Raw genomic sequence first — 22,078 nt, 5'->3', positions numbered from 1 at the left:
AATGGTCTCGCAAAATAGAAATTATGATCAAAAGTGCATTAAATTCGATCTTTTTGGCCAGTAAATGGCATGAATTTGCGTGCTTACTCGAGGCGGTGCTGTTGCTGGTAAGTTTATAGCCCAAATAGTGTTTTTGGAGCTTTATTCGAGCATCAAACTCTCCATATGATGAAGACTGGTGTTTGATTAGAAAGAATTAGAAATGGACAATTTATCTCAAAATATTGAATAAAAAAGGCAAACAATACTCATTATTATACTCATGTTGTGTTTTGTGAAAAATAGAATATATATCCATACAATATTTTGCGTCGTTTTATAGCCATGTGTGAACAAAAAAAACTAATAAAGATAGGTATTCTGTAATAATTTCAATAAAAAAAATTTGGTCATATTACATTGAAATTCTCGAAAATAGCTTCATAATAGGGGAATGGCCACGTTTTCCACATTTCTCCATCGAAATGGACTACTTTATCGACTTCATTTTGCTGGGCGAGACTCAGCACTTTTCCACTCTTGCACTTAAAAAATCCAGATGGCAGCACGATGTAACGCCACGTCCCTATTTGCAACACGGGTATCAAAAAGTGTGAAAAGATCGTAGTCCCAACCCAATGATCTGCTCAAACCCTCCGACGCCGTGCCAACCAATCTGCGATGCTATGGAAAGCTTGTACCACACCCAAGTTCAAAGTTATGGTAAAATACTGGTTAGTACATTAAAAATGTTCCACTTACCGCTCCACGGACAGTAGCAACAGGTGAACCGCTTCTCGCCCTTGTTCTTCTTCGCGAAGGATTTATCGTCGACCAGGTTGGCGGCATTGCTGCCGTTACTATTCCCCGCACCTTCAGCCCTCGGCTGCACTCCCTTCTCCTGTTTGATAGCTACGATAGGTGGGGCATTTACTACTATTTGCTGCTGCTGCTGCTGCTGCTGTTGCAGAACAGGCTGGTGTTGCTGCTGCTGGTTCTGCTGCTGCTGATGGTGGTGCTGAATCAGGCCGCTTCCGTTCAGCGTGACAATGTTGTGACTGTTGATGACGGCCGTGACGGTCGAGCCGTGGGACGACGATTCGATGGTTGCGGTCCCGTGGTGACTGCTGGGAATGCTGAGTTGGGCCGGAAAGTTGGCCGTCGGAATGTTGAGGGTGCTGACCACCGGGATAACGGTTACCGGTGGGGACACGAGCGTGGTTGGCGGGGGTGGGGCTGGTGCCGAAACCGGCGTGTTGCTGCTGCTACTGCTGTAGTAGGGCTTGGCGGTGCTACTGGTCGGTGTTGAAGTGGAGCTGACCGCGGTTATGCGGCGGGTTTTGGCGATTTCGTAGTCCATGTCACGGTGCATCCGCATAAAGTGCTTCTTCACGTGATCCGCCCGGTTGAACTGCTTCAGGCAGGCGTAACAATGGAATGGCTTCTCCTCTTTGTGAATGTTCTCGTGGCGCGTGAACAGGTCACGCCGATCCGTGGTGTACGGACAGCTTGTGCAGGCGTAACGCTTTCCGGTGGCAGCTCCGACGGTCGCCGACGAGGGGCTGAAGTTGCCTTTGCTCTTGTCGGACTGCGGAATGTTGAGAGTGCTGCCACTGCCGGTGGGCGAGCCATCCAGCGGTTCGACCTTGGGCTTCTTGCCCGACTTGTGGGAGTACGAAGTGGACGAGTGTTTGCCGCCACCCGAGCTCCACGACTGCTCGCCGGAGGTTTGTTCCTGCTGCTGCTGCCAGCGATCGTCACTGGTCACGGCGACAAGATCTGGAATTAAGAAGAGGAAACAAATATTGTTGTAAGAAATTCGTCAAACCTCACAAGATCTTCATTTCGTGCCGATACGTCAACGTGTTCGCGTATTGGGTACCTAGTTCAAACTCACTTGCTTTCGCGGGAAAGTTGACCGGATTCAGGATGGCCCCCGGCGGAGGGAATCCGTTCTGCATGAGTGCAGCCAGGCCGAACGCCGTCGTCAGATGTTCCTCCGACCGACCTTGCTGCTGCTGGCCCTGGTCATTCACCGTCGTAGTCTCGTAATCGATCGTCGTAATGTTCCGGTCCGAAACGAGCGTCGTAAAGGACCGCTCGCCACCCTCGGGAGCTGCTGCGGGGGCTCCCGGAGCAAGCTGCGCAACCTGGGCGATCTGGGTGTTGTGCGGGTAGAGTCCGTGGGCGGACTCCTCGCCGTAAAGTTTGCGCGTGATCTCCTTGAACATGTCCTCGTACGCCTCAACCCCGGCGGCGGGCTGGGACGACGTGGTGGGTATGAGCGTGGTCATTCCTTGGGCACCTGGGGAGGGGGCTGGGTGCGATCCCGCTGCCCTCCTAGAGCAGTGGGAGTGCGACTGCCGATGTGGTGGGGTGCCGCCTCACCAGGGGGCACTTATCTGGAAGAAGGATTGAGAAAGAGAAAGTTGTTAAGATTATTTAAAATGGTTGAAACAGCCTATCGTTGCTGTCAACAGTACAATTTAATGCTTTTTAAACGTCTCCATTCATGGGTGGAAATTCGCATGCATCAAAAAATCCCCCCAAAGGCAAAGTTTTCCCCCCAAAGAAATCCCACACAGCTAGTCAGAGTTCAGCCGCCCTCATTTCTGTACACAGAGACACGGGGAGATGGCATAGAGGCGCTGTAGCGTGGCATTTTCATTCATAACTTTTGATAACACCACGTTCATCCCAAACCGCCCAGAAAACCCCACAACCCAAACGCCGTGACGTGACACGACCAACAGGTTTTTTGCTAAGCACCCCCATGCTGCTGCTGCTGGGGGGAGGACCACGTGGCCACAGAGTAGGCCCACCAGAACGAAACACTTTGGCACGTTCAGCGTGACGTGGCTGTTCACCACGTGGGCCGCCCCCGGTCGGTCGGAAAAACGTGGGTGGCCACCCACATCATCATCACCACCAGCACCATCATCATCATCGCGCGCCGTCATCATTATTAGAGGGAGAAGCAGAGTAGAGAGCTGAACACAAAAAAAAAAAAAAAAAATCGTAACCTCCGCGCCCTACCCGTCCTGCTCCGGAAACCGGTTCCCCGGCGCGCACACACACACACACTGAAGCTGTGGGTTTGGTGGATGAAACTCGACCCACCCTTGAACAAACCCCCCACCCAACTCCCACACTTGGCCCACTACCATCATTTTTTTGCTGCTGCCGGGTGATGAAAAATTGTTGAATGGGTGAAATGTGATTAGTACGGCACCCGCAGCAGCAAAAAAGGAGAGTTTATGGGTGAGGAGCAGCGACTGTCCCCGGCGCGATGGGTCCCTCAGACAGGAGGCCATTCATTGGTGACCGAAGCCGGGTGTACCTTCAACCTGTTGATCGGTGGGGATGTTTTGGGCTGACACGGTTGCGAGTTATTTAAAAGTAATTTCTCAGACAACAATAAAAAACACAAAACGAAAATTAAAAAAAATAAACATTAAAAAATAGAACGACAAAAAAAATAAAAATTAAAAAAAGAGAACAAGGAAATAACATTTTATAAAAAAACATAATTAAAATTAAAATGAACCTGATTAATTTCAATAACTTTGAACTTAATTTATAATTATTTAAAAAATAATTAAAAACATGTTTTAAAAACTGGTGGAAACTAAAAAAAATAAGACTTATCTACAAATCTAAAAATTTCAGAATCTCAAAAACATAAGAGCAATTCTCTCAGATTTCAATCATTTGATTTTTTTGGTGCCTTCGGTATGCCCAAAGAAGCCATTTTGCATCATGAGTTTGTCTATATGATTTTAGCATAGCATAGCATAGCATTGGTGTCTACCCGTAGTTGCAACTCTGTTATTGACCAGGACCTCCAAGAATTGCTCCGTGGACCACAGATGAAGAGTAGGAACCAATCATCACCACTTCGCAACTCTCAAATGTCCCTATCATGCTAGCCAATCACAGCGCCGGCCACGACCAGTGGTAAGACACGGGGGAAGTGGATAGGAATTTTAGTCCGATACTTGAGTGATGAAGACCGCTAAATCAGCTGCGTCTTCGACAAAGTATCACGTGAGGTTTGAGGGTGTTAGTAAGATGGGTGTGAAGCCAGGATTCACCGTGGTAAGTGATGCGGCCGGTCAAATCTATTTATAGTCCTTAATTCTTCGTATGTTCTTGGATTCATTTTTGGAAGCTTTCCAATTCGGTTCACCAAGCTTTTTGTGGTGAATTCTGGTCGTGTTGAAAGTTCAATATTCGCCTAACAATTATGCAACCAATGTCGTCCTTGAATTCAACTTGCATTCAATATTGCATTTTCCTGTTCTTAGGTTCACACAGATTCCAATCAAGTTTCTTGGATTCTTATAGCATTCTTAATCCTTCTAGACAACTAAGCCTCGATGGTCTGGTGGTTAGCATTTTGTCTGCTGACCCAAAGGACGGGGGATCGAACCCCGCCGCCGAGCTAATGAATTTTTCGTTCGTATTCAAGTGTTCATAATTCCTTCTTTCCATAATTTCTCGATAGGAGCAGATGGGAATCGAACCCAGAACCTTCCGCTTACAAAGCGAACAGCGTAACCATTCAGCCACGCCTACCCCCCATGAGTTTGTCTATATGATTTTCCATACAAATTTGGCAGCTGTCCATACAAAAATGATGTATGAAAATTCAAAAATCTGTATCTTTTGATCGATTTGGTATCTTCGGCAAAGTTGTAGGTATGGATAAGAACTTATACTGAAAAAAAAATATACAAGGTTAAAAAAAATTGATGATTTTTAATTTAACTTTTTGTCACTAAAACTTGATTGGCATTTTTTGATTTTTTATCTGTTGCTATGTTGATATTTTGCCAACTTTTCAAAAAATTTCCAGGTTGTGCAAAAAATCTTTGACCGACTTATGAAATCAATACTGATTTTTTCGAAAAATCAAAATATTGTTCGCAACATTTTTTTACAGTTTTGATTTTTTTAAATTAGTGCACGTGTTTGCCTACACTTGAAAAAAATATTCTTGAAAAGCTGAGAAAATATAGAAAATATTTTGTTTTTTGAACTTTGTTGATTCGACCTTTAATTGCTGAGATATTGCCATGCAAAGGTTTAAAAACAGGAAAATTTATGTTTTCTAAGTCTCACCCAAACAACCCTCCATTTTCTAACGTCGATATCTCAGCAACCAATGGTCCGATTTAAAATGTTAAAATATAAATAAAAAAACATGTTCAAATATGAAACATTCGTAAGTTTTTTCGATCTTTTCGAAAACAATATTTTCAAAATTTTCAAATCAAGACTAACATTTCAAAATGGCGTAACTTTTTTAAGAAACAAGTTTTTAAAATATCAAAATTCAAAGACCGTACTGCAGGAAATTTAAAAAAAATCAGTAAAAATTTTAGAATCTCAAGCATTAAAAATTAAAAAGCAAATCAAGATCTCAAAAACCAAAAAACATCAAAAAGTTTATGTTTAATGAATTCAAAGCCAAAAAAAAACAAAATATACTTTGACGTCATCCACAATGTTTTTTCCTGTTTTGTGCTTTTCATAGTTTTCCTGTCTTTTGTTCCGGAAGAAGACTAAACTTTTCAATGATGTATGTATGTGAGGGTCTAATTCGACATAAATTTATTTTCAAATACATATTTTTATATTTTGAATATTAATGCTTGTAGCAATTTCCCACGAAAAAAGCATGATTCGAAAAAATAGTTGTCCGTTCGGGCCCAAATTTGTACTGGGAGTGTCTTGGCCAAAATCATTAGACCCGTGTTTTTTTTAGTTTGGAAATTAGGGCAACCCACGCCGTGTTAGGGTGATCCAAAAAATGGCAATTTTGATCGATTTTAGCTCTCTTGGACGCAAATAAAATTGGTGTATTAGACTTTGAAAGAATTTTTTTTTCAAAAACTAGCCTAACATTTGCAAAGGTCTCATGAAAATTTAAAATGCTGTTTTGAAGGTCTCGGGACCAAGGAGCCTCTATTTTTATCAGATTTCTCGGGAAAAATTTCATAACGTATCAAAAACCGGCCAAGCGGGAGGCAGGAAAAAATAACTTGTTTTACAAAAACTGCGATACTTTGAAAATTTCTACAGTATGTAAAAAAAGTATTTACACCCCTTGAGCACTATGCACATTTTGTGATGAAACATGTAAACAATTTAAAGTTTGACAGGAACCTAGTACTACGTTTTGTTCAGAAACTCATGCCAAACATTTTGCTACAAACAGCTCATAAAAAGATGATTTCTATAAAAAGTTATATGACAAATACTATTACGAAAATAAAAAAGGTGCAAAAAAAGTTTGTACACCTTTCGAAAAATTATCATAAATAATGTTATTTGTTGACAAATCACCATTAATCCAGTCTCTCAACTCCAAATAGGCATCCTTGACTGATTAAAAAAATAATTTGGATTGAATATAAAGTTTACTAACTACTTAGTATAAAAGTTTATATAACTCTGGAAATTCTATATAAAACTTATCTAAACTTAATTTTGCAAACTTTTAATTCAACTAAATGTCAATATACTACCATAGAATTGCTAAATAAACATTTTGGAGTGGGTATAACACCGTTTTGGGGGTATTTGTATCGATAGAATAGATTTTTCGTTGGAATTTCGTACCAAGCCGGAATTACGTCGTCGGAAAATCCGCCGGCATCCGAACCGGTCCACAATTCTTAAGTCAACCTATGTGGCATCGGAAAGGGCATAAAATTTCCGATCTTTTGATACCCATACATCTAGGTTTTCTATAAAACCTACGTTTTTAAATACCTGGGCAAAAAGTAAGTTTGATCCACGAGAACAAAAATTACGAAATTCCATACATTTTTGGCAGATTGCTCAAACAAAACCGTAACAACGTTTTTACCTAGGCATTTAAAATCGTGGGTTTTATAGAAAACCTAGATGTATGGGTATCAAAAGATCGGAAATTTTATGCCCTTTCCGATGCCACATAGGTTGACTTAAGAATTGTGGACCGGTTCGGATGCCGGCGGATTTTCCGACGACGTAATTCCGGGTTGGTACGAAATTCCAACGAAAAATCTATTCTATCGATACAAATACCCCCAAAACGGTGTTATACCCACTCCAAAATGTTTATTTATCAATTCTATGGTAATATATTGACATTTAGTTGAATTAAAAGTTTGCAAAATTAAGTTTAGATAAGTTTTATATAGAATTTCCAGAGTTATATAAACTTTTATACTAAGTAGTTAGTAAACTTTATATTCAATCCAAATTATTTTTTTAATCAGTCAAGGATGCCTATTTGAAGTTGGGAGACTGGATTTATGGTGATTTGTCAACAAATAACATTATTTATGTTAATTTTTCGAAAGGTGTACAAACTTTTTTTGCACCTTTTTTAGTTTCGTAATAGTATTTGTTATATAACTTTTTATAGAAATCATCTTTTCATGAGTTTTTTGTAGCAAAATGTCTGGCATGAGTTTCTGAACAAAACGTAGTACTAGGTTTCTGTCAACATTAAATTGTTTACATGTTTCATCACAAAATGTGCATAGTGCCCAAGGGGTGTAAATACTTTTTTTACATACTGTATATTCTTTTATTTTCGAAAAATCAAATCTCCCAATCTTGTTAGTGAAACTCCACCATTTTGTGATATGTTATGTAAATTTTTCCGCAAACTCTGTCAAAAATAGAGGCTTTTTGGGTCCGAGAACTTTAAAACAGCATTTTCAAATGATAGTTTAGATTTATGAAAATTTAAACTTTTTGTTCCTTAAAAGCCTAACTCATCACCTTTCATTCAAAGAGAGATTAAAATTGCGCAAAGTAGGATTTTGGAAAAAAAAAAAAAAAAAAAAAAAATCGACGATAATAGTAGGTCACTCTAATGGCAAAAAGCGGGTCTAATCATTGCAGCCAAAGAACCTCCTGACCAATTTTTGGCTAGATCTGACAATTTTTTTTCGAATCGTGCTGTTTTTGTGGGGAATTGCTGATTTTAAAAATCGTATGAAATTGAAATATTTATAGTTTACTTGTATGCAGCAACAAAAAACCGCTTTAACAACTGATACAAACCATACAAAGTTAAGAAAAAAAAATCCGGTGCTGCGAAAATTGAAATAATTTAAAATAATAGTACATAATGTACATAATTTCCCTAAAACTTTCTGACTTTTTGGAAAGCTGCTGTTAAAGGAATCTAAAATAAGATAATTACAGAAACTGTGAAGGTAGTAAAAACGCAATTAATGATAGATTTAAATTAAGACAATCGACCTTTAAGAATTAAGATTAATAAGGTTTATGGATGGTTCCTTATGATGAAATCATATTTCAAATAAATTAACCTAGAAGTTTGATTTTCTTTTTAAATAATCAGATTGGAATGCATTCATTACGCTCTTTTAAAGAGGTTTTGAGGCCATAAAATATATTTTATTTAGATTTCAAAGCGTTTAGAAAATTTTGAAAGATTTAAGAAAGAAACAAGACTCACATTTGATCACATGGACCAAAGTAGTCCTCGAAAAAAAATCCAATAGTTCGTTCAAACAACATAGCTTTTGAACAGTCGCACCAGCCGCCCTTGTCCTCCCAGTTCACAGCCCGTCGCCACGCAAACCCCACGACCACCACCCCTAACCCCACCACCCAACCACGAGGCAAGCACATTTAGTGTGGGCGGAACTCGTTAGAACAGCACAAAGTAATGCGCCTCGTGGTGGCAGCAAACAACCGCCAAAACTTGTTCAGAGCGCGGCAAGCAAAAAAAAAATCTGAAATTTCAAGTTCACCATCACCGCGAAAAGCCTAAGCCCAGAGCATCAGATTGGAGCGTGTGTAAGAGAGCGAGAGAGGAAACAATGTGAGCAGATTTGAGAGTCAGCACACCAGCAAACAACTGTTGAACACAGAGATTTGCCTTACTCCCTCACATGTGCGTGATCATACACAGCAAAGTACAACATTGTGTATTAGTTGTGACTGTGCGAGATTTGAGTGTTTGGTAAACAAGTTACAAGTGTTGTTTAACGACGAGGTGAGTTACATGGTTTGGATTCTAAACTTTAGAAAATTCAAAATTGAAAAAAAAATTAAATGATTAAAATTTGAATTACAAAAAATCATTCTAAATAAATTTAAGGATTGATTCTGCAAAAAAAAAAACTAAAAGAACAACAACAAGTCAAAGAGCCCAAGAGGAATAGATACACTCGCACATTCAGATAAAACAAGACACTGCAAAAACGCATCTAAAACTCTCAGCTATCGCTCTCTCCCCGGCTTGGGTGGTGGGTGGTCAATGCGCGAGTGGGCGTTTTACCCCACATTGCTTGGCCGCCCACTTCCGACCGCGCTGTTGTTGCTTTATTATCATCATCATCGTCGTCGTCGTCGCCGTGAACGCCAAGAGTGTTGAAACTGTAACTGTGTGATTGAGTTTTGTGTGGACGTATTTTGGCTTGATTTTTTTTCTGCTGGGAGGGCAGTTGAAGTGAAATCTGTTTCAAAAGTGACACAAATGGTTGGAAATTCATGTTGAAATGCAAAATTATAAATTAAAATAAAGCATTTTTCTAAGACTTCTATCCAGGCCTGCAAAATGTTTCCAACCCAGCGTACACATGAAGCAAACCAAAATGTCAGTTCACTGCTAGCATGTGACTGTAAGCCTACTGTGTCCGTTCAACCACTGCCGCCTGACTCGTGCCGGTCGGCTGCTGGAGAATGAGACGTGAAAAAATGAGCAACACTCACTCAATTCGTGTCGTATGACTGACTAGTAAAATCCTCTCTAAACACTATTTTGACTATTTTTAAACAATTGAATAGTTCTAGACTGTGCAAAACACTTAAAACAACCTTAACTTATATTCAAAATTGCATTTATACGCATAAATAGCAACTTTTTGTATAAAAACTTGTTTCTTTATGTGTGTGCGTGCAACGTCGAATGAGCGTTGGTCGACTACTGCCCCGCATTGCAGCTGCTCAGTGAGCTAGGGCACTCACGACTGAGTCGGGTTTGTTTATGTCACGGTTTTGCGGTTCAGTGAATAGATCTGAAAAAAATCGTGTATGCGTCGCCGATTTTCGCGTCAGGACCCCTGACATTTTCAGCTCTGCTTCTATTAATTCTTTTGTATTGTCTAAACTTAGCTTGATTTGTAAATGATTTAATTACATATTTGTTTCAGTTGACAAATGGTAGGCAGCACGGAGTGACTTTACACTGTAAAAGACATAATTATATAAATCTAAAAAACAAGTTTAAAAATTAAAAAAAAAATAATTAAAACTGTACACATCCATTTTATCATAAATTAAGGAGAATTGAATTTTAAAAAGATAATCGTCTGCATTTCATTTTTCACTTTCGTTTCGGATAATCTAAACTTCAGATAATCGAACCACAATTTTTGTTTTGTCTAAACTACTCTAATAGTAGTTTATGCAACAAGTTGAAAAAAGAGGATTTTTTCAGCACGAGTCGTACATTTCTCCAACGAGGTTCACCGAGTTGGATAAATACGAAGAGTGCTGAAAAAATCAAGTTTTGCAACGAGTTCCATACAACATTTTTTGCAATTCCACACTGAGTGAAATTTTATGTCAAATTTTCATGTATTTTGTCAATAAATCGTTTAAATCAAAAAATGTTGAAAAGTGTTACTTTTCGAAACAAGTGCTGAAAAGTTCAACTTTTCAGCACCCATTTCAGTGCTGAAAAGTAGAACTTTTCAGCATTTATTTTGAAAAGTGTTGCTATTCGATTCTGTTATTTTGGGTATAGAAAAGTGGGCTATTTCGTCGTTCAAGAATGACAGGAAAAGTAAGTAGTTTCACGACGGAATTGCAAAAAGTGATTTATAATATTTAAATCCAAGATGGCGGCCAAAATGGTGGCAATGAAATATTGAAAAAGTGCATTTCTCAATTTAACAGGCAATCAACCATTCAAATGTGAATGAAATGGAATCGCAGAACTCGAATTTGATGTTAAAAGTTAGAGAATAGAAAAACATTTTTTTTTGTTATGATTCGATCATCCGAAGTCCCATACAAACCTTCGGATAATCGAACTCCGGATAATCGGATAAAATTTTCAAAGAAGTTTTCATACTCCCGAAAAACAAATTGTTTTCGACTACTTTTATTTGGATAAAACTTTACATTCAATTTGTCCAAAGAAAAATACTTTTCATTATTAGTTAGTCCTCGCAGATCTCCATCCAATTTAAATGTTGGTGAAGCTATAACATCACGTGAATAAAATAAAAGTTCCTTGAGAACTTATTTTCTGATCGATTTTGTGGTTTTCGAAAAAGGTTTAATAAAAAGACAAAACAATTAATGCAAAAAAATCCGTACTTAAATTTACAAAACTGCAAAAAAAAAAAAAATCCATTTAAAATGTTGCACAATGACACACAAAAAAGTTAATTTCACATATTTGCAATCAAGAAACAGTCTACAAAATGTTGATGAAGTTGAACTTTTGTTTGAAACATTTGTTATTTTTCACTTTCGGGTAACTAGACTTTATTATCCGAAGTCATCGACAAATTTCGTTTCATATTATCAAAATACAATTTTGATATACTCTTGACTTATTTTGGGGCGTTGAGCTAAAAAAAATAACCTAATTTGTTAATCCAATCAAATAGTAAAATAGTAGTTTATGCAACAAGTTGCAAAAAGGATTTTTTTTAGCACAAGTCGTACATTAAATACGACGAGTGTTGAAAAAATCTAGTTTTGCAACGAGTTGCTTACAACATTTTTTTGCAATCCCGAAAAACGCTTTTTGAATGGAATTTTATGTCAAACATCCATGTGTTAAGTAAATTCACCGTTCAAAACAAAAGATTATTGAAAAATTTTACTTTTCGATACAAGTTCAACTTTTCAGCACCCATTTCAGTGGGATTAAAAGTAGGACTTTTGAGCACTGGTATTAAAAGGTATTAATTTTCCATTCTGTTATTTTTGGTAGGGAAAAGTAGGCCGATTCGTTTCTCCAGAAGGACAGGAAAAGTTGACAGTTTCACAGCGGAATTGCAAAACAGTAGTTTATGCAACAAGTTGCAAAAAGAGGATTTTTTCAGCACGAGTCGTACATTTATCCAACGAGGTTCACCGAGTTGGATAAATACGAAGAGTGCTGAAAAAATCAAGTTTTGCAACGAGTTACATGTTTGAAAAAAATCGTCGTTTATCGGAGTCACATAGATTTTCTTAAGAAATAAAAAAACAGTTTTTTTTCTGATTTAACTCGATCATTTTAAATCCCACACAATCTTGAACCATCAAAGTCATGTTGTCACTATTTAAATAATAGTTTTATTTATTTTTAAAACTTGTGTTTGGGATTTGATTATCATTTTTTACAATTTTTAAAGAGACATTAAGGCTGTGTGCATAATCTTCAAAATTCAATTTTTTTATGGAAATTGAAGTTTAATTTTAGTGCATTTATAATCATATCTAGCATGTTTGGAATCGATTAAAAATGTTTTGATTTTTTCGGAATCTCCAATGCACAGTTTCACAAGATTTTTTTTTTGCGGAAATATGCAGTTCAGAAAGTATTTAACGGAATTATTTATTTTTTTACCATTATGATAAAGAAAGGTTAGCACAATTGTAATAGTCGCACAATGCAACAAAAAGACAACGAAACAGTGTAAAAAAAATAGTTGTTAATTCAAAATATTTCCCAACCAGAAATTCCCCCAATTTTCTACCCGTCAAAATCACCACCCACAATGACCGTAAACCTCATTATCACTTGACTCATTCATTGAATTATGGTTCTCCGCCGTCCGCAATGATGCTGGTCATTCCTCTCGTCGTCGCACTGATCCACAACTTTTATATTTTTTTACAACACCACACTTTTCACCCGTTCCTGTTTGCGGGCGTGTGTCGTCGTTGTTGATTCATTCATCAAGCGAAACTCTTCCTCGCGCGCGACCTCCCTTCTTGTAATTCACCCAGCTCAAATCAGGGGGGAAAAACCACGCTTCGGTTTATTTGCCGATGTACGATTGTCGGCTGAGACAAAGAAAATCAATAAAATTGCAATTTTTGGAGTGCGTCGATTTACCTCAACCCTTTTTTGTTCGTTTTGTTTGTTGGGCACATTGGAAAACTTACTTTTGTGAAGATTTTCATGTTGTTTCATTTTCACTGAATTTTCATTTCGAATCAAGTCACTTTTAAAGACACTATCATTCAAATATCAAGTTCAATTACACTAAATCACTGCAGTTCACCGCAAAACAATCACTAAAACCTCACAATTTGTCTCAGTTTCTTCCCGAGAGCAACATTTCTAACATCACCACCCACACCCAGTTGCAAAACCCAGCGCAATGCTATAGTGTGGGTTGGTTGGGTGGGATTTTTCTCTGACTCAAGCAAAAACGCGTTCCGACCTTCCCTTCGTCCCGGCAGCTGGAGTTCGATTGCCAGGCTGGGCGACCCCGGAACGGGCCACCCTCGTGGAACTTCCATGGCGAAACGAGCAAGAGAAGGGGGAGGGGAGTGGGGTCTGCCCAACCCAACCTCGGGAGGGGATCCCCCGCAAACGGCGCAATCGCTCTCTCCCTCTCTCGTTCGCTCTCTCTCTTTCCACAACACACAAATACTCGTGTGCCCAAGTAACGTGAAAACGCACATCGCTTTGCGAATCGGAACGAATTGAGGGGATATTTATTGACTCCTTTGCCTTCAACTTGACGATGGGAGTGGAGGGTGGAGTGGCTGACCATCAGGATTCGTGGGGTGGACGTTGGTGCGGAGCGTTGTGGAAATAAGTTATCAAGTTATCTTGTTCTTTGAAAAAAAATAGTTGCAACGGCCTAAACACTTTTTCACTTAATTCAATAAAACTTGATAATTAAAACCAAAAATTAACTCTGGGATGATAGTTAAAATTACATTACAGTCCAGACGCGATTATCTGAAGTTCTCGATCAAATTTCAGTTCAGATAATCGTTTTTTTTCGTTTTTTCTTGTTGTTGTCTTATTTTAGCTGCGTTTAGCTCAAAAAAGGCCCCAAGCTGCCCATGATTGAAAATTTGACTTTTGTGTCAAATCAAGTATTCCGAGAAAAATGCATTTTTATCGTATTTTTTTTTGACAAACCAATTTCCCATTAGAATTTGTTTGGTTTTCCGCATCAACAGTCAGCATTTTAGTAAAATACAAGTTTTAGAAGATGCATTTGAACATCCTCTATCGAAACGAAAAACGAAGTTGACTTTATAGCTGTCGGCCACCATTGCTAGTACCAACCACTAGTGTCTTCCTTTTATCTACAAGGACTTCGCCGCCCTGGGCTTCTAAGTGTATGAAAGTATGGCACGGAACGACGGCGCCGAATACCCATATTTACACAAAGAATTTTGGAGCGCCCGCCGCGGGATTCGAACCGGCGACCTCTGGATTGTGAGTCCAGTGCGCGGTCCGATTGATCCACACGGGCGGGACATCCTCTATCACTTAGAGGTAGTATCTTCGATTTGAAATGTTCAAATCCAACAACATTGCGGCCAAAATGGCGGTGACCAAATATTAAGAAAATACTTTCGGTAATGTATCACGTAGGCTCAGTGATTTATCACGCTCGAAAATTGCAAATTTCACGGGGACCTCCATTTCAAAACACCAAATTTCACGCAAATTTCGGGGAAACTGCTTTTTATGCTTCATTATATATTATTTAAATAAACTAAAAACAATTTCAATAATTTTGAACCTGACAAAAAAAAATTCCTAATTTTCCAAAAAGATTTTCCAAGAAGATAGGTGGGCTCTATATATAATATATATTTTGAAACAAAGTGTAGGGCATGCGTATTCTCATTTATTGAACTGTTCTTTTTAATATTCGACTAATAAAGCTAATAAGTTTTCGCTGATTTGCTTCATTTTATTGAATGTCATATCTAAGCAAAATTTTACAATCTTGTCCAGCCAAAATGGGTTAAATAATTATATTGTTTGCGACATTTAGCATATTGAATTTTTTTTTTAAGGTTTTCATCACTCTATTTAAAATTTAAATTTAAAAAAAGCAGCAAAATTAATATATTTGTAACGAAATCGAAATTTTTATTCAAAATGAAAACAAAACGAAAAAAAGTAGTATTGTTTAACTTTCACAGGAATCATCCACCCAAATAATCAAATATCGTTAAAATAAAGCAGGACTAAGAAAAATCTGATTTAAAAAAAATGATTTAGGCCGTTGCAAATATTTTTCAAAGTTTATGTCCCTTCAAAATTAGTCCGAAAAATCAGGGGGAAAAAACGTATTTTTTCAAAAAATATCAAAATTTCAATGGAAATAGAAGTCTAATCAACTGAGAACAATCTTAAATGCCTTTTCTGCATTGATAATCATATTTAACATGTTTGGACTCGTTTAAACATATTTTGAACTTTTATGAAATTTTAATGTACAGCACCGCAAAAACTTTTTTTTTCTCGCAAAAATAAAATTTTCGTCAGTTTTTTATAAATTTTGGAATTTAATGATTTCAAAACAACTGGACAGGTGTATGATGCATTTTAAAACACTTTTTTCATTCAAATGTTGACACCGTGACCTGCAATTTTAATTTTTAGCTTTTGAGCAACTCTCTACGAAATCGGCCGATTTCGACCATTTTTATTTTTTGTATTTTTTTATTTGACTCAAACTTTGTGGGGGCCTTCCCTATGACCAAATAAGCTATTTTGTGTCATTGGTTCACCCATACAAGTCTCCATACAATTTTGGTTGCTGTCCATACAAAAATGGTGTGTATATATTCAAACAGCTGTAACTTTTGAGTGAATTTTCTGATCAATTTGGTGTCTTCGGCAATGTTGTAGGTATTGTTGAGGACAATTGAGAAAAAAATAGGTACACGGAAAAAAAATTTGCAGATTTTTTTATCAACTTTTTTTTCCACTAAAACTCAATTTCCCAAAATATGTATTTTTTTGATTTTCGAGATTTTTTGATATGTTTTAGGGGACTAAAATCCGCAACTTTTGAGCTATAGAGAAACATTGTCAAAAAATCTGCCGCTAAGTTATGAATTTTTGAAAAATAGTGATTTTTGGAAAAAAAATCCAAATTTCATGCAAAAACAAATTTGAAGTTATTTTTTAATGCAAAATTGAATTTGCAATCGAAAACTACTTTAAAATTTTTTTGATAAAGGGCTTCGTTTTCAAGATATAGCCACCGAAAGTTTGATTTTAGCAAAATATTTGCAGTTTTTCGATTTTTAAAAATAGTGACCATGAGCGACCATTTCTAAAAATATTTTTTTTGAAAAGTTCAGAAAATTTGCTATAAAATTGTCTAAGAGACATTGAAGATTGGACCGCGGGTTGCTGAGATACAGCCGCTTTAAGAAAAAGAAACACGAAAATTGAAGTTTTCTAAGTCTCACCAAAACAACTTACCATTTTCTAATGTCGATATCTCAGCAACTAATGGTCCGATTTTCAATGTTAATACATGAAACATTCGTGAAATTTTCCGATCTTTTCAAAAAAAATATTTTGAAAAAAATTAAATCAAGACTAACATTTTAAATGGGCGTAATATTCAATGTTTGGCCCTTTTAAAATGTTAGTTTTATTTTACGTCCTTTATAAGACCCTTGTCTTACAGTAGATATAAATCCATTCTAAAGCCCAAACCCAAGGGTGGCCCATTCTGCCCCCCCCCCCCTTTTCACGATTTTGCGAAACGCGTGAAATACTTGAAATTTGATACGAAACCATCCATTAATCACGTGAAAACTTTTTTATTTAATTCTTAAACTTACAAACAATTTTAGAAGCTTTTTGTTAATTTGGGTTTATCAAACAGCAGTCAGCCAACAATCTCTGATAAGCTAAGGGATAGCCTTACAGTTCAATCCCTGCGAGGAGATTTAACTCCAACCCAAGAGAGTCGCAAAAGGTGAGAGGAAAAGCAGACAACAGTGAGTGTGTGAGCAGCGGGGTGGCAGTGGTCGGCGTCGTCTGGGTGGCAACATTCCTCCTTCCCAAATACACACATAAATATAAGGTGGGAGCAGAAGCATCTGGGACGATTTTGGAATTCCATTTAATTTATATTTTTTACAATGAGAAAATAGTATATAAAAAAGTAGTTAAGTTGTCACAAATCCAACAAATTTACTGCATCAATTCTAACTCTAACTCCAATCTCGTGCCAGCCCACTCGTTGCTGCCGAAGGCATCCAATAAATCTGTGCCATTTCCTTCGCCCCCTCCGGAGGGGGGAGGTGTTCGACAAATACACAGCTTAATCAAATCAGCCCCACATAAAGCATGTTCCTGTCGTCTGGCTTATTCAAATCCATCACGGCAGCTCCACCTTCCTCCCTTTACGAACCAAATCACCCTCTACATGTTACTGATGCAGGGTTTGGTGCGTTCAGAAGTCAAGCTGTTGTAGAATTTTAGTAGCGTTTTTTCAAGAATTTGCTAACAGCGGGGAATCTAACTAAACTACTTTTAGGATGTTGACAGCCAATAAATGGAACATATCGATATTTGATGATTCTGACTGACTGATTGACTGAAAAATTACTCTTATTCGTTTTACCGTTGCAGTAATGATATATTCCAATCAAATATAAGTTCGGACGCGCAAGGATGATTGCGCCTGCTTGTCCCCCCTCTAAAAGAAAAGCGATACTTTGTCGAAGTCACCATCACCATCCAGCTGCGAGCAACAACCGGTGGTCGTCCCGCGACTGTTCCTCATCAATGAGAGAGTATGAACGCGAGTGTATGATAATGTGAGTGAGACAGTCGTGAGGGTAAGGATCACCGTCTGGATACGGGGTAAACTCAAAGAGCTACAACACGTGTGACGTGTTCTTTCTTGGACTGGAGGATTTTACCAAACTATGTCTATGAATTTTCCTTATCCTTTTGTAGTAATCCATGTTTTATAAATATACCTGAAAATAAACAGAGAAAGGATACATAAATAAAAATTGAAAACATGTTTTTTTGCTTATAATATATTCAAAAAAATATAATTAGTCACGTAATGGGAGCAAGGGCGTCTATGCAAGGCATTTTACTTCCTAAATTTCTAAAGGTCCGCCAAAAAAGCATTCTCATAATCGCTTCCCCAAGCCCCCCACGCGTGCGGTCAGCAGAAACTTAAAACAAGTTTCTCAGAACACGCACGGCTGAGCTGACTGTCCGGCAAAACCAGTGTCGACCCTGGCCAGTGTCATGGTAACGCATGGTCGTCGTCGTCTGCGAGCTTTTTAGCCTTTTTTGCGTCCATGAGGCGTCGCGTCGACCCCCCCTGGGTGGGGCCAAGGGAGGAGAGAGGTGGAATTGGGGTGGCAAGCATATGTGAGTTATTGCCCCGATCGTCGTCGTCCAAGTCTGCTCGCGGGAGGCAGGCTGAACATATTATATTATTTGTGGGTAAAATATTCAAAGTCACACTAGTGCTGGGTGAGGGGGGAGAAAAATGAAAGAAATAAAAAAAAAACCGGGCAACTCAACCACAACGACGTCGAGAGCGCGGTGGGTGTTTTACGTCCCCGCGATTTTACCCTTTCGGGGGAGATGTTTGAAGATTTGTTAATTAACTATACAATTTTTGAGTTAGTAATTTTCTGCAGAAGTAACGGTTTTCTTTAACAAAGATGTTTTGCACAAAACCCCAAAATTTTAAAGAATTAGCGTTAAATTTTAAAAACCCTGTCTTCAAAGGGTTAATTGACGGCAGCGTGCGTTTCGGCATAAATTTGTGCATATTTTTTTTGACTTCCACAACGATTTCGGATGGTTCGCGCGTTGTGGGGAGGGAGTTGTGGAGTTTATAATTAATGGCCCACACCCTTTGCCACAACCGTCCAAGAGGGGGGAATTGTGGTGAAGGAGCTGCTGGGAGGTCATCCGGGTTGTGTGCGGTGGGTGGTGGAGTTGGTTGGCTAAAGCTACTGACTCGCACCGTGCGCCATTTAACTCCAGCATCACAACCCAAGACTGGGGGGCTGTGCGAGTGGTGTGATGCTGAAAACACTTTGCTCGATGTTGTTGGCTTGATGATGGTTGCTGTTTACTCAATGTCAACATCACGTGTGACATGTGACTTTGGCTCTGATGAGCTATTTGACTGTTTGGTTGAAGCATTAACATTAGAGATTTTTTTATTTACAACCAAATAAAAAAAAATGATTATTAATTTCTTAACATTTTTCCAATTTTTCTGTAAGTTACCGATTTTCATAAAAAAAAATCATTGATTCAAAACAATTTGAACTTGAACAATAACAATAACAATTTTAAAGGATACTTCCCGAAAGCATAATCATTTTATTGAAATCTTTTTTGTTTGAAAATTGAGAAAATTTAACTATGTACTTATGATTTCAACATATTTTTTTCGAGTATTGCATACAACATGTTAAATCTCGTTTACTTTTGTTTATGATTATTATGATTATGATTATCCGCCAATTGCTCTCCATAGCATCGTAGCTCGAGAGGCAACGAAAATCAATACCTTATCTAGCTAACAGAAAGAAGATAGGAAGGCACTTGATGATTGAGTTCGTCGCGTCTATTCCGTAACAAATTCATGAACTAAATGATTATATAATTAAAAATCAGACTACGCTATCATTGCAGCATTGCGTTTAACACCTCATTTTATAATAGTAGTTTATGCAACAAGTTGCGAAAACAAGATTTTTTAAGCACGAGTCGTTTATTTATCCAACGAGTTTTACGGAGTTCGATATATACGACGAGTGTTGAAAAAATCAAGTTTTGCAACGAGTTGCCTACAACATTTTTTGCAATTCCGAAAAAAGCTTTTTGAATGGAATTTTATGCCAAACATTCATGTGTTAAGTAAATTCACCGTTCACAACAAAAAAAATATTGAAAAATGTTACTTTTCAATACAAGTGTTGATAAGTTCAACTATTCAGCACCCATTACAGTGTTGAAACGTAGGACTTTTCAGCACTGGTATTTAAAGGTATTGGTTTTCAAATCTGTTTTTTGCCTACTTTCGTTTCGTTTCTCCAGAAAAAAAGGAAAAGTTGACAGTTTCACAGAGAAATCCAAAAAAAAATTCTGTTTGTTTTTCTTCTATCCACTCTCAGCAACCATAAATCTAATTTTCAATGATTCATGGACGAAATTTTTGGAAAATTAAAAAAAAACATTTTCAGAAATGGTCACTTATGGGCACTATTTCAAATAATCAAAAAACTGCATTTTTTTTAGTTAAGCCTAAGTAAAACGTATTTTTCTATGGCTCTGCGAATTTGTGTTCCTCAAAACATACTCTAAAATTTTAAAATTGAAAAAAACGGATCTTGGCATAATTTTTTTTTTGTACAAAAAAACGAGTTTTTCCGTCCTCATCCTAGTTTAAAGCTTCCAGAAATTAATGAAATAATAACAAAAACCATCGCTCAGAAAATTCCTTCGAAAGATACTGATTTTCAAATATTACCGTACCATTTTTAAGTTGACTGCTGTCGAAATCGTATGATGACTCATTCTGAGGAAAGACCCGCACATAATTTGAGCCAAATCAAAAATACAACAAAAAATGCACAAAATCGGAGATTCAAATTTACAACTCCAATACTTCTAACTAACGTGAAATTTTCCGAGGATTCCGAATATGACAAAATGGAGACCAAAAAGTGCCGCTATGGAGGCCTACAGGGCAAAAACTAACGTTGTAAAATATTTGTTGTAAAAAAATCGAAAAACTATGAGAAAAACTGCGATTGGCCAAAAAGTTAATACCATAGGCTTATAGTCCATATAATTACCTATCTTTTGACCTATAGGAGTATGGGTGTTGTAGGCTGTTGCAAAAAGATATTAAGGTTTTAAAAAAATCAATTTTTAACAGTTATTTGCAAAAGCTAAGAGAAAAAGTCAAACCAATCCTGGATGTCTATAGCACATTTTGAAGGGCTTCAAAAAACCTTTCGAATGCATCTAAGAGAGTTGGAATTGATGAAGTTTTACGGAAATGCGAGCAATTTTAAGATTTTTCATGTGTTTTGGACCTCAAACTTCAATGCCCGTTTTACCCCACTTCCCTTTGTCGTAGAGGGCTCATATTTGGCATGAGTTCATCTCATGTATAGACAAACAAACGCTGAAAGTTTCATCCAAATCGGAGCACCTCGATACGACCTGTTACACATTGGTAAAAAACTCGCTCTTAAAATAATTTCAATTTCTATACTTTTTTATTATTTTATCCCCCCTCCCCCCCTCTCGACTTTGGTCAGAGTCGAGGGACATAAACTTTAAAAAATATTTTCAGCGGCCTAATTTTGTTTTAAAAAAATGTAAATTTACATCAGGAATTGGTAAATATTCATAAGTATCTAATGAATTTTCATCAGGTTCACATTTTTACACATTTTTTATGTAGATGTCGAGCTTAGAACCCCCCCCCCCCCCCACTTTTTTCAATTTTTAAATCAAAGATGGCGGACAAAATGGCGGTGATGCAATAATGAAATAATGCATTTTATTTTTTAATAGGCAATCAACAACTCAAATTTGACTAAAATGGGGTCGTAGAACTCATTTTATGCTAAAAACAAGAAATTTAAAGCATTTAAAACAAATTATTTAAAAATCTTGACCGATGACGTTTCAGATTCTCGAAAAGATCAGCAATTATCCTTGGAACAACGTGGCCGATCTTCGCTCCGACGACGTTCCCATCCCCGTTCCAGCCCAACCCAGTACCAGTGCCGAGAGGAGGATTTTTATTAATAGCAATCAAGCCATTGCCGGTGACGAACCCAACCCAACCCGGAGAAAAGCCGAAAGCATATGCGGCGACGGACACAAAATTTATCTCTTTTCTCTCTCCACCCGGATGTCCCCTCTCCTCTCCCTTCCCCCACCACCTCGAACCCTCACCCCCGACACCTGCATCCACTGCGTAGGAGCAACGCATCTTCTTTTTCTTTTGCTTCTTCCTTGCTGTCTTTGTGAGTGTGTTATGCTCTTTTTATGTTTCGCCACGCCACCCTCCCAAAACGTCAACAACCACACCACCAT

The 22,078-nt window shown here is 37.8% G+C and overlaps 1 protein-coding gene across 6 annotated transcripts in view; it reads right to left on the bottom strand.

Annotated features, from left to right (window-relative positions):
* The window catches only part of LOC120415142 (protein charlatan), a 68,547-nt gene that overhangs the window by 12,344 nt on the left and 34,125 nt on the right, over window positions 1-22,078 (bottom strand). For 4 of the 6 annotated variants that reach the window (XM_039576569.2, XM_039576574.2, XM_039576576.2 and 1 more), the window contains exons 2-3: window positions 1,862-2,381; window positions 742-1,758 (exon numbers count right to left, since the gene is read on the bottom strand). In XM_039576569.2, coding sequence (XP_039432503.1) covers window positions 742-1,758; window positions 1,862-2,273 — 1,429 coding nt within the window. In that variant the 5' untranslated portion in view covers window positions 2,274-2,381. Of the gene's footprint in view, window positions 1-741; window positions 1,759-1,861; window positions 2,382-13,131; window positions 13,426-22,078 lie in introns of those variants that run through there. The other 2 variants (XM_039576571.2, XM_039576575.2) reach the window with 2 other exon arrangements.

This window comes from Culex pipiens, chromosome 2 (assembly GCF_016801865.2).
Source record: "Culex pipiens pallens isolate TS chromosome 2, TS_CPP_V2, whole genome shotgun sequence".
NCBI classification, from domain to species: domain Eukaryota; kingdom Metazoa; phylum Arthropoda; class Insecta; order Diptera; family Culicidae; genus Culex; species Culex pipiens.
This window is presented reverse-complemented; position numbering and strand designations above follow the sequence as displayed.